Source organism: Aquila chrysaetos, chromosome 19 (genome assembly GCF_900496995.4).
Source record: "Aquila chrysaetos chrysaetos chromosome 19, bAquChr1.4, whole genome shotgun sequence".
NCBI lineage: Eukaryota > Metazoa > Chordata > Aves > Accipitriformes > Accipitridae > Aquila > Aquila chrysaetos.
The window spans coordinates 2,261,843-2,274,464 of NC_044022.1; the positions used below are offsets into that span (position 1 = coordinate 2,261,843).

The 12,622-nt window shown below is 36.7% G+C and overlaps 1 protein-coding gene across 15 annotated transcripts in view; it reads right to left on the reverse strand.

Annotated features, from left to right (window-relative positions):
* NBEA (neurobeachin) overlaps positions 1-12,622 on the reverse strand; it is a 514,437-nt gene that overhangs the window by 278,865 nt on the left and 222,950 nt on the right. For all 15 annotated transcript variants that reach the window (XM_030042222.1, XM_030042221.1, XM_030042209.1 and 12 more), the window contains 2 exons: positions 11,611-11,737; positions 7,178-7,305 (listed from right to left, as the gene is read on the reverse strand). In XM_030042222.1, coding sequence (XP_029898082.1) covers positions 7,178-7,305; positions 11,611-11,737 — 255 coding nt within the window. The remainder of the gene's footprint in view (positions 1-7,177; positions 7,306-11,610; positions 11,738-12,622) is intronic.

Here is a 12,622-nt window from a genome sequence, read left to right on the forward strand (position 1 = left end):
AAACTTACTGAAGAAAAGCATTATCTGTAACTCATTATTGTTCCAACCTCATTACCTAAACAGGGGTTGGTTTTGGACAGTAGTCCAATTTCACTGGGATCTTTTTGCAAATGTTTACAGTGAAAGATAAAAAGAAATCTATGAACAGGAATCCTACTACCACAAATTAAGGAAATCTGTCATCCAGAGGATTGGCTCAGGTAATTCACTGGCTTTAACTGCATTGTGCTAAGCCTGCAGCATCACCTTTTACTAGACATAGAAGAATGTAACTGAGACACCTAGGGCACTTGGCAAGAAAGGAGTGGGAGGTAGCATGGCAGAGAAGAAATGTTTTATGAACTCCTTAGCCTTGAAAACCAATTCAGAGGTCCTGCCCCAGTACCAACCAAACAATCCGTAAGATTCCTGACCCTGACTGACCAGAGTGATCACGTCCAGCCAGACACACACTGCAAATGACGCTGGCCTGACCTCCCCACAGAAACATTCTTAACATTCACCTTGATTTCTAACAGGATTCTCTGATGTCTAATAGGGTTGAGTTCCTACTGCTTTCTCTCTCAGTCCTGCTTTATCAATTGCTTTCCTGTTCCTTACACTGCAATACCCATAGTGTTGTACCAACACACTATATTGCACAGCTGCAAATGAGACTTTTTTGGGTTACTTTTTAGTTTTCCATTTATTCACTACATGATGATGGCACACCCCAAATGATAGTGCAGAGCAAACACTGAAGCTGATTAAGAAATACACATGTAACTACTGCCTCAGCCAAGACATTATAGGGGATCTTTTCTTTAAACAGACATCTATATTTGTGAATATTGTGTAAAAAATGCATGTTTTAAGCATCTCCTGTTAAACTGGCTGAAACTGGCCAACACATTGAAAAGTTATCAAGGGAGTAAAAGGCTGATCCTCCTCACCCAGTGTGCTCACGTAAGTCTCATACCCTCAAGAAATCGCATTAAAATATATGTATGGCTATGCATTCATACACTTGCAAGGGCTCCCTGAAGTCTGGGACCAAACTATAGCTGGCACGAGCCTTATATGAGGCTTGTCTGAATAGAAAAACTTCACTATGCAGAGGAAGGAGAAAACGTCTCATACTAAAATGAGCTTCAACATAATGATTAAAGAACTTCTTAAAAAATAAAAATCAGGTTTTATATATATACACACACACACACAAAACATCAGAAGAAGGGCTTATTTCATACAGTGACTTGAACACTGACCATCTTTGATGCCTCAAGGGAAGATGATATATCCTCAACTGCATCTGCAGTTGAGATGCAGTCAACTGCAGAGCAAGTTAAAAACATTTTTTTTTTTACTGATCCCTGCCGGTGGCTAGCTGACACTGAAGTACATCTCTCTATGGCCATGTGAACAAATGCAGTGATGGGAATGTTAGAGCAAATTAAGTTAATGCAGACTATCATTCCTTGCAAGGTATGGCACAGAGAAAATGGGGATTCACAGGCTCCAAAGCCACAAAGACGCTCCAATACCATTCAGCAAGGATGTGACGTTTTTCCTCCTGAGAAGCTGGATTGAAGACCATATTTATAAAGAATGTTTAAAACAGTCATAAAGACTACAAGTAATATGTTTTCCAATGTTATTTATCCTCACTAGGCATTCTGTTGCTAGAAAGGCTAAGACATCCTGTAGTATCTAACTTCTTTTTATCTCTTTTCTTTGGTACATTGAACAAAACAAGCTCCTTACATTGTACTGCATGGAGTTTATCTCCCACCCATCAATCACTCCTGTGTCCCGCTCTTTTGTTCCCTCTGCAGTGTGTGTGTAATATTCTTGAAATGCTGACTATATAACCAGATGGTAGGAGTTTTACTGAAGTTGTGCACAGAAATTAAATCATCTCCTCATCTATTCTTCCTCAGCATCCAAGTATTGGACAAGTCATTGTTGCCTCAGCACTGAGTTAAGAGAGCCCAGAGTGTGCTAATTATTATAACAATCTCTACATTCTTTGAGTGGCTTCGTCCCTCATCTCCTACCCTCTAGGTATAGTCTATATTATTTGTTCCTAGAGATTAGACTCAGCACTTGGCTGTGTTGAAATTTGGCTTTTTCTTGAGCTTCGGTTATTCTGCAAAATGATTCAACGTATCTCTCCAGTGGAACGCCTTTGCTTCTCATTTTGCATATCTCTGTCTAAGCAGTTAGCTTTGCCAGGAACAATTCTGCACCGTAATTAAAACTGTTAATAAAAATATCAAAGTAGGATCAAAAAGTGGCTCATAGAAATTTCAGCACTATGAATAGCTTCAGGTTTTACTTATGTGCTGTTAATTCCAGTTAATGCGAATTTTAAACTCATAACACTATTTTTTATTCCCTTTCTCTTTTACTTGCTAATATTTATTCATTTATTTATTTTGTTCAGAATATTGGCTACATGCTGTGCTACAGACTGGTAAGGAGTTACCAAAAGTCTGATTAGTTGAAAGAAAACATGCCTGGACACACAAACAAAAATATTTCGGATGTGGCAAAGCGAGAGTAAAGAATGAGAGAACAATATGAACAGGAAAATAAAGTTCCACAAGAGCATGCAATGTCTCTGCTTTATAGCATCTGTGCTCCTGAGCACAAAAATAATACAAGGGTTCTGAAAAGTTTCTAAGAGAAAGCCAAGGACCATGTTAAGTACCAAAAAGTGCCTTCTGGAAATCTAAGGGATTTCCAGACTTCTACAGTGCCTCAGCAAAATGGTTACCCTGTTCTTCCTAATAAAAAACTCGGTATTGTTTGAGGACATCAGAAACAAATTGTGCCAGCATTGGTAGATGCCACAGTGATGCCACACTTGTGGTCTTTGGGAGCTTTTAAAGTAGTGTCATTTAGCACCCAGGTTGTATCTGTGGTTTCCAAAGGAATGTTTTGGGCAATTTTTCAATTGTTTCAAGAAGCCTCCTGTCAAATACCATACCAAACTAGTCCATCACCACTTCTGCTGAATATTTTCATAGGGCCATGTGGTGAGTTAATGAGGAGAAACAGATTCTGCTCATATCAGCATGAAAACGTTTTCTCTTTCATCTGATTTGAATTGTGTATCAGAAATATATCAAAAGTACGCCAAAGAATTCCTAAGAGCTCTTTTGGAGAAGGGCTACCTGGCTGACCTTCCACCCAGGTAATGATACAGGAAAATGAAAAGCATTGGTAACGTTTGTTTGGTATCTCACTCAAGAGAAGGGAAAGCATTGTACGTGACTATGTTTTGATCTTGGACCTATTGTAACAGTTCAGGACACTCCAAGAATAGCTGTAGTGAAAATACTTTTACCCATCTGTGCTTGAAAAAAGAGGATATAACTTTTCTTTTGGACACAGATCAGATTACACTTGCCTGTAACATTTTCACCTAAAAGCTAGAATGTTGTAATGTGCCTTACATGGAGGGGATTTGCAGACCATATGGAAACTAGAGTTAGTGAAAACATATCTGTGCAAGTGTTAAAATGGAACTCCACAATGAGCATTGCTAAGCTTAAATATGTGACCTACCCATATTGCATGTTTGTTTCCAATTAGATGCTATATGGACAATTTTAACCTTTGCAACTTCTGTTCTCTGAGGCATTGAAAGAACCTCAGTTGATGAACCACAGTAGTGTTGGGCTGGTTTTGGTACACTCTGAAACTATTTGCACCTGATTGCAAATCAGTCCTTTTTAATCTATCATGGAGGACACTTACTCTGGCAAGTTGAAATATTTGGAATAAGCTAAGATATCTTTGAAGAAAGAACTGGTTGTGGAAAAAGGGGCAAGAATGGGTGCTATTCCAGTAAGTAAACAGACAAAGTGTTTTACCAATAAATATGTTCTGCAATGTCAGATTGCTACTTGATAGAGCTCCTCTGCTACCAGTCACATTTTGGAATTTACATGAACAAACATGAAAAATTAACAATTTTGAGTATAAGTCGTCCAAGTTTTTGGTCTAGACTGACCAGATGATTGCAGCCAGTTCATTTCAACTCCACTCAAGAGTTAAGATGCCACCACTTAGATGTTAAATATAATTTCCTCAAAGAATAAATCAACCAGTCTTCCATGGAACAGAATGATGATACAAGCTAAAGGAAAATGAGGTGGCATGGTATGACTGCAAGTTTTTTCACCAAAAGTTCGAGAGATCAACTGCTACAAAAAGGTGAAATCATAACTAAGGTGTATACACATTTCCAAATACACATTAACAACACCTATCTCAAAGCATCAGATATTCCTGAAAGTTTGCATAATTAACCTGTTTCAGAAGTATTATAATGAATTATTTTTCGGTTCCCTTTTCCTTTGTGCTCTCTCTTCAGTATGCAAAACCTCAGCTACAAACCTGTGGGTATTCTAACCAAGTCTGAAATGATTTAGTAATTCTTACACACACACATGCACAAGAGCAATAGAGAGAGCTTCAGAAAAAAAGCACACGCCATCAAGGATGCCTGAAGGTATTCAGATTTTAGCAAAATCTGATAGGGCAAAGGCTTCATACCATATGGAGGTTTTGAAAGACAGCAAGAAGAGGGAAGGTATTTTTATGTTTCAAGCTTGAATAATCAGAAGAAAAGGACACGCTTTACAGAATACAACAGATACTTCTGTGGTAATCAATTTGAAAAACAGACAGCACCTTCAGACTTGATTAAATAAAGTTTATTTGCTCCTTTTTAATTGTTATAACTGAAACCTTTACACATAAAGCAACAAATTAAACTATTTCATATAAAACTGTCAAGCTAATTACTGCTTGCCAGTAAAAATCAAGTTCAAATTACCAAAGCCCCACAGGAATTCTATGTACTCACATACCTTGAATCACGCCACTAAAACCCTCTGTTTTGCAGAGTCATTACATGGAGAGCCCTTTCAAGCACTTCAAGGACCACCATTGGCTTTCAGTAAACAATGACAGGGAATTTATCAAAGTAAATTGGGTAATGGACTAGGAGAGAATTTAGAATTCCCTTTTAAAGGGAACTTAACTAGGCAAGAATTCAGTTTAGTTGAGATCAAGGGTCTCACACAGGCAATGAAGAGAGAAACGATCAGGAGGAAAGAAACGATCAGGAGGAGTACACAATGACTATAAAAGCAGCTGAGTTCTCTGTTAAAAAGAAAAAAAGCCCAACTATTTTAGAGGGAGCAAACAGAAATTCAAGTCCTGAGGCATGCAGTGTAAAAATCTAAGCTGTGTTTGGATGTTTTTCTGTACAGATTGCTATTTCAATATCTTGGGAAGAAAGGACTAGTTCTTAGAAATCAGAAATGAGACAGCGATTGAAGAGAAGGTTAGACACAACATTAAGGAAATGTGATGGGAAGGACAGTACTTATTTTGGAACTCGGTGTTTGGTTCGTAAACAATGATTCCTGAGACTTAATTGGATGGCTGAGTCATAGATGGGACAAAATTTGGAACAGCAGTCCAAGTGGGTACCGGAAGAATGCTACAGCCAACAAAACCATGTGTCTGTCTGCACAGGCAATGAGATCAGCTCATACTGCCATATAATCGTGAGGTTCCTGTGGCCTCTAGCTTTTCAGTCTTTGTCATATGCTGGGAACTGTTGGAGCCTCGTTCACACCATGAATCTGACCAAAAGATGAAGTCTGAACAGCACAAGTGAAGAATGTTTTTAATCTATAAAAGAGCTTAGGCAAAACCAAGATGATTTTATTTGTATTGTATAAAAACTATAGTGCAATTAATCAATTGTCAAACAGAAAAGGATGACACTACTACAAATTTTGCAATCAACTTCACTGAAATAAGAGACTTAAGAATGGAATCCATCAAATATCTTACAGCCACCTCAATGTTCTCAATGAGAATCTCAGACCATTAACTTCAGGTGTCATTGAGTGAGAATGGCAACTTACTCATAGCTATTAAATAAACAGGATAAAAACTCTGAAGCCTCTGAGAATTACTAAGCTACCGTACCATTCCTTGGTATTATTAAACAATAATATTATTAAACAATAATTAGACAAAAAAGGGAAAGGCTATTTGCAAGATTTCAGTTACAAGGTGGAAATATTTCTAGCATTAAGAATAAAAGCCGGGCAATGTTGTGTGGAATAATAACTGAGACCATAGAAAGACTGTACACTAATATTTAGATAAAAAACATGTATAATAGAAGGAGTTTTGGAATTCGAACACAAAGCTGTGGTTTTTCTGCGTAGACCTTCACATGTTATAAGCTTTGCCTTTATGAGACTTTTTCATAGAATCATAGAATTGTTTATGTTGGAAAAGACCTTTAAGATCATTGAGTCCAACTGTAAACCTCTCATTAAACAGCAATATTGTGTGTAAGAACAATTCTGGAAGGCAAAAGTTTCCTTGACTGAATATGTTCCTCTGGATATATGATATGGGATCAGTGCACATTCGTGCAAATTCCCCCATCGCTATTTTAACTGCATTAGCACCGAGTCATTACTTTCTGCACAAGCTTGTCACATTTGCAAGTTCTGCATAATTTCTGCATTACTTACTGCATCACTTATGAGGATTCATTATTTTCCCCAAATTCTGTAACTATGAAGTAGTAAAGACAATGCATAAAACCCCACTAAAATCTTTGAAAGTGTTCAAAGTTACTTTTCTTTAAAAAATCATCACTTTTTATTCTGCTCTAGGGACAACTCTTTATCTGCCCGTGTGAATCCAACTGACCCACCTGAGCGAATAGTGTCCCTACCAAATCTAGATACAGGCATCAATAATGCTGGAGCACGGTCTTCAATTTACTTTCTTCCACGTGAACTGATTACACTTTTTAATTCTATTTTTCACTAGTTTCTCAAAGTCAGGCTGAAAGACTTATATAATTATTCTAAGGAGGAAAAAGCAAATTATAGAGAGGTTTTTGCATTCCAAGATGACAAGATGTATCTTTACACAGCATCTCACTTAGGGAAGAAAAGGGGTACAAAAGCTATCCCTTTTAAATTTTTTAAATGAAGTTAAATGCAAGGAAGTGAAATCACAATACATTAACAACTGATTTAATTATTTATAAAAAGTAATTATATAAAGTCTTGTGAAAATGAAACATTGTTCATATCAAATGACTAAGAGCTAAAATAACATAATTTTATAACAGAAACAGTACCTTCAATCAAGAGCTCTTGTCCATGACTGCCCAACAATGTTCGGGACAGGAAAGGGGCAAAGTCAACAAAAATTTCTCGCAGGAGAGGGGCCACCTTTTCTAAAGCTCTTTCAAGCTTTGCAGTGATACTGTGGAAAAACAGAGACCATGATTGGAAGAACACTTAACAATAGAAGTTAAATGATGTCAAATCATACCTGTTTTTAAAAGATGCTGTAAGCTTCTTTAGAAAAGAGGATGATCATAATTTGATTAGAGTGTTTAAATGGCTTTAAGTAAATGCAAATGTCATGTCAGAGTCACCAGTGTGTCAGCCTCATAAATTCTACAGCATTTACAGAGTACTCCAGAACAAGTAAAATTTTTATTCTCATTTTCAAACATGCTAAGAAGAATGTCAGATATTCAAGTGTAAGTCTATTTCACCTCTCTCAGCTTATATGCATCTCAACATTTTATATACACTTGAAAGCTTGAAAAGAGAAGTTTTTTATTCACCCAAAGCAATCACAAGTAACTGGCTTTTTTTGTACAAGCTTTCAAATAACATCTGGCATACTTTGAGGGAACATGATCCCAGGTAAATCACTTTGCCTTTCCATTTAGACTTCTCTGCCTGCTGAGACTATACACTCTTTGAAGCATGGAGCGTTCCTTAATTTCTACTTGTACAATGAGAAGAGGTGTTACAACTTCTCTTTGCTTCTTAAATACCAGAAATAATATTCCTTTGTCTGAGGATACAAACCTAGCAAACATCAGCAGTGCGCTAAGGTCTGTAACCCTTAAGTCCTTCCTCCCTTTTAAACTTGATGGGGCATAACACTTGGGCCCTCTGAAACTCTTTCGCTAATATTAAAAACCTGCTGTGTTATCTTAAAGAAGTGAACTATTACTTAAAAATAGAAATGTAATTACATACATATTCTGGTCTACCAAGAATTTTGCCTGTTCTTTTTCAGACTCCTGGTGGCTGAAGGGGTTTTCTTTGTGCTTGAATTACGGCACCAAAATATTATTGGCATTTAAAAGCACAATCATAGGAAGAAGTTACATTTATTGACAGAATCTAAGAGAATGAACACTGACATTTAAATTTTATACTGTATCTACTATCTACAAACACTAAATAAATGTGGACTTTTAAATTCAGATCACATGAAGATCTCTACATTTAAAAAGAAAGCTGACATTATAAACACATTGGAAGTTTTCCTTCATTAGCTTAAAATTATTTTACTGAATTGCTATAGCTCGTTTTCTTTCCCATTTCAAATTCAGATACTGATTTTCTAATATTCTAAAGGATGGATTCATATTACCAGCCTTTGTTTTAGACGATTAGTTGAAGTGAATTTCACTATGCTAAAGCCTCTATTGACTATACTTGAAATGCAGGCGACTAGCTTAGAGTTTTTAATTTGCAACATGAATCTACCCCAAGGTTTTGCTGCTAGAGACAAAAAGGCTACTAGATTAATCCAGACTTCTCTAAAGCATGTTTTAAAATATGCTTTCAGTGTAAATTTGTTTAAAAAGCCTAATTTTAGAGTTCATCTAACTCTGAAAACTTTACACTTGAAAAAATTTCAAGTTCAAAAGTTTTTAAATTAAGATCAATTTTTATTTAAGAATCAAGTACTGTGGGAGGTGTGGATATGCTATTAATCAACAGCTTGGATGAGCTATTAATAAACACCTTGTTATCAAATGGATAGTTGATGGATCTTGTATGTTATGGATCCATACATGGGCAATTGGGAATAGTATTCTGTGAAAATGTGAGCTCAAAGTTTAGCACTGTTTAAAAATGCATGTCAAAGGACAGAAATTAATATTTAAATAGAGAAAAAAAAGAAAAAAAAAGTCTTTTTTCCTTCATATAAATCCCTGGTGCATTTACGTATCGAAAACTGACTGGAGTTCTGGTCTTTCAGTTTCAAAAAGAACAAGCAAAATTAAGAAAAAAAACATACACAGAGACCCCCGAAATGTTTCAGGGAAGCAGGTGACCCATCTACTGCCTTTTCTGTACACACACACATAGAGGAGAGAGACCGATCTCATTCTACAGCTGTTTCTAACATCTATCATACCTTATAACACATCCTGCAATCATTACAGAGCTCCCTGTGGAGATTAATGTAACAAGTTTTCATGACTTAACTAAGAGATGTTAAGGGTTATTTGTAAAGAATGAATATTTTGGTTTTTCGTCTCCATTTCTGGACATTCAAGGCAAATAAACTCTTAACATCTTCCAAATTCAAGATTATTTATTTTGCAGATTAAAGGCACCACACACCAGAAAATAAATTATACATGTATTGTATAGAAATACATATAATTTTTATATGTGTGTGTATATATACGTGTGTATATATATACATATATATATATATACACGTATATAAATACACACACATATATGTGAACTGGGACAGGAAAGGTTGAAAGACCACAGTAGCAACATCAGATTAAAATAAATACTTTCAAAACTGTGAGCAAAAAGACCAAATAATCCTGCGGACGGTTCTTACTACCTACTGCTTGAACTGGTCACAAGAAAGTGCAAAGAGAGGTGGGGACACGCACTGTCCCAGTCCCAAGCATGCTACCTTCCCTTTGGCCTCATTCCAGGCCAAACTTCTACCTCCAAATCAAGACTACTAAACGTCTAAAAGTCCAAGATCCTTGTCCTGCTCACTCTCCTCTGCACAGTCTACAGCCATAAGCAGCTCTTTTCCTACGCAGCTGCTATAAGGGAAGGCTTAGTTAGATAAGTGAGCTTGCACTTCATGCTCTCTGACCCCACAAAAAACTCTGATTTTTAATCTTATAAAAGCTGAAGCACAATGGATTCAAAGTGAGAAAATAAAAAATTATCTATTATCAAAGTAAAGTTTTAGTTGTTTCGGGGGAGGGGTGTAGGGGTTGGAGAAATGGGAAAAAAGCCCAAAAGATGCTTCTTGGGTTGATTAGATTTAAGTTATCTACATTTTTTTATATTATGTTCCACTTAAGTCTTTTCAGTCGCTAACTTCAGTTACTGCTCGGAGGACAACTACTTCTGAGTTCAAATTCTGACTTCAAAATTTGAATCTTAGATTTTGCAACTGAAGTTTTTCTTTGACTCCAGACAAAAACTTCCAAAATGCTTGTGAAAAAAACAAGAACATTGCATTGGTTAAAATAACTGAAAAATAAACTATTTAGTGATCCAGTTTAATTTTAACATACTTCAGAACCTGAATTCTAAAAAAGATTTCACCCTCAGTGAAGCACTGTCCCAACATATGAAGAAGACAGAAAGCAAAAAGAGTGGTTTAATTACACCACAATTTCATTAGCTTGCCTCGTAACACTGTCAAGCAATAAATAATGCCACAGAAATGGTGATTCTCTCCTTGGTCATATGCACCTTTGTGGAGTGGAGCAAACAGCCCTCACACTTTCAGCCTGGGCCCGTGCCCATTGCTGTGATTCCACCTGCACCACTCACCTGCCAGACAGCAGCAAAAAAACGGCATTTTTTGCACTATGTGCTAAATCACTGAAGCACCAATACTTTTTTTACAGGTTACCTAGGGCCCTTGATTTAAGTTTCTTTCCTTTCCAGTTCATTAGGGAATGAAATTCTCTTGTTCATGAGCTTGCAAACTCATGAACAGCTAGCTTGGTTGCTGTCTCCACTCCGATCTTCTTAAAAGCATACCTCAAAGTGGCCAGCCAGCTAAGGGACACTTGGCAACTCCTTAGTGTACCTGCGTCAGGTTTTTAGGGCAGACATGTGTGCACCTTGAAAAAGTAAAAAATTTGTCTTTGAAGTGTGCTGCGGCAGAACTGAACACCTTTACAAAATAGTAACCTATTGTAGAAAGATATTTAATAGGAATTTCAGAGGGCATTTTCCTGGCTGCCCATCAGTGTAAGAGGGTTATTAGCTATCCCATGGCATGTCTCTCTTGCAACACCAACTCAGATCTGGTGCACCATTTAGTCAGCTGCATGAATACAAGTCTGGTTTCGTCCTCTCCAGTTTAAATAGGGCTTTTGTTTGCTCAGAAGAGGTTGTGTCTCTCTTTCCACTTGCTAGTGCTCCATTGCCAAGTTGTGCCTGAGTTCCAATTCTTACTATCATTACTGAGCAATGTAAAAAGCCAGTCAACTAAAAAATTACTTTTAATGAAGTTTTAGTATCTGGCATAGTTCTTAGAAGTTAGACTTTTCAGTGGAGTGTTATTTTAGTATATACATTTTTAATACCGAAAAAGTATATAAATACATATTGTACTACATTAATAACTACAATAATGCATATTAAATGAGCTGAAATATATTTGTGTATTTTCTTCTTTTTATACTATTTTGTATGTATGAAGTTTTTGTGGGAGTAGAAATTATAATTCATTTAAAAGGTAGAACTTGTGTACCTCATGTTTTCAGCTGAATCCTCTGGCATTGGAGCAACAGTTTGGACAGCTGGGAGATTTTTGCTGGTAGCACCATTCACAAAGCTGGATGACGAAGAGGAAGAAGAAGATCCTGAGTCTACTGCACCTGTCCCCCAAAAAATACAGGTCTTAATTCAGTCTGAAGAAACATAACTTTTAGAGACTTTTAATATAGTCCTTGTCTCATTCATCTACTTCTAAGTAAGGAAATAATGCTACTTATGCTAAAACAATTAAAACCATTCCATATGATTATCATATAAATTAATACCTTATTTGGCTAGTACAACAATAATAAGCTTAAAAAGCTATTGAAAATCAGGCAAAATAAATCCTTACCTCATTTTCATTATTCCCAAATTATATTCCAAAGATGAAAACATTTTTACATCATCCTGTAAAGCAAGATCTTTCTAAAATAAAGGTATACTTCAGATGAGCTTGAGTGGAGAATAGAATTTCAACTTTTTTTTTTTAAATATATATATGCACACACACACTTCTTGGCTGCCCATTTGCAACTACAGGCAGAAAATAAAATGCAAATCAAAAAAATGACAGAGAAGATAGAAAATGTATAGTCCTTCAGGAATTAGGGTGGAAACTAGTGTCTGAGGAGTATTAAGACTCTAATTTTACTTTTTCTGTTTCTTTCCTCAAGTCAAGGAGAATTTTTAGATCTTAAAAGTAGGGAGGGCAGTGGGGATATCATTTCAATGGGCTGTGAACAGCTGCCCAGAGAAAAGATGCAGACAGAGCATACATTTATACTTTATGTGATCCGGGTGAGAGCTAAGGGCTAAACTTAGACTCTAAATGCCAATCGATCATGTTTGCTGAAACGGCACCGCGGGTTCAGTCTCTCTGAAGCAAACCAGCGAAGGCTCAGAGTGGCGAGCCCCGTGATAAATGCTCTCCCTGTTCTCCCCGTGCAACACGTCGCTGCAGGAGGGGCAGCAACGAACGGTCTCGTGGTGGGGGTGGGAAGCCC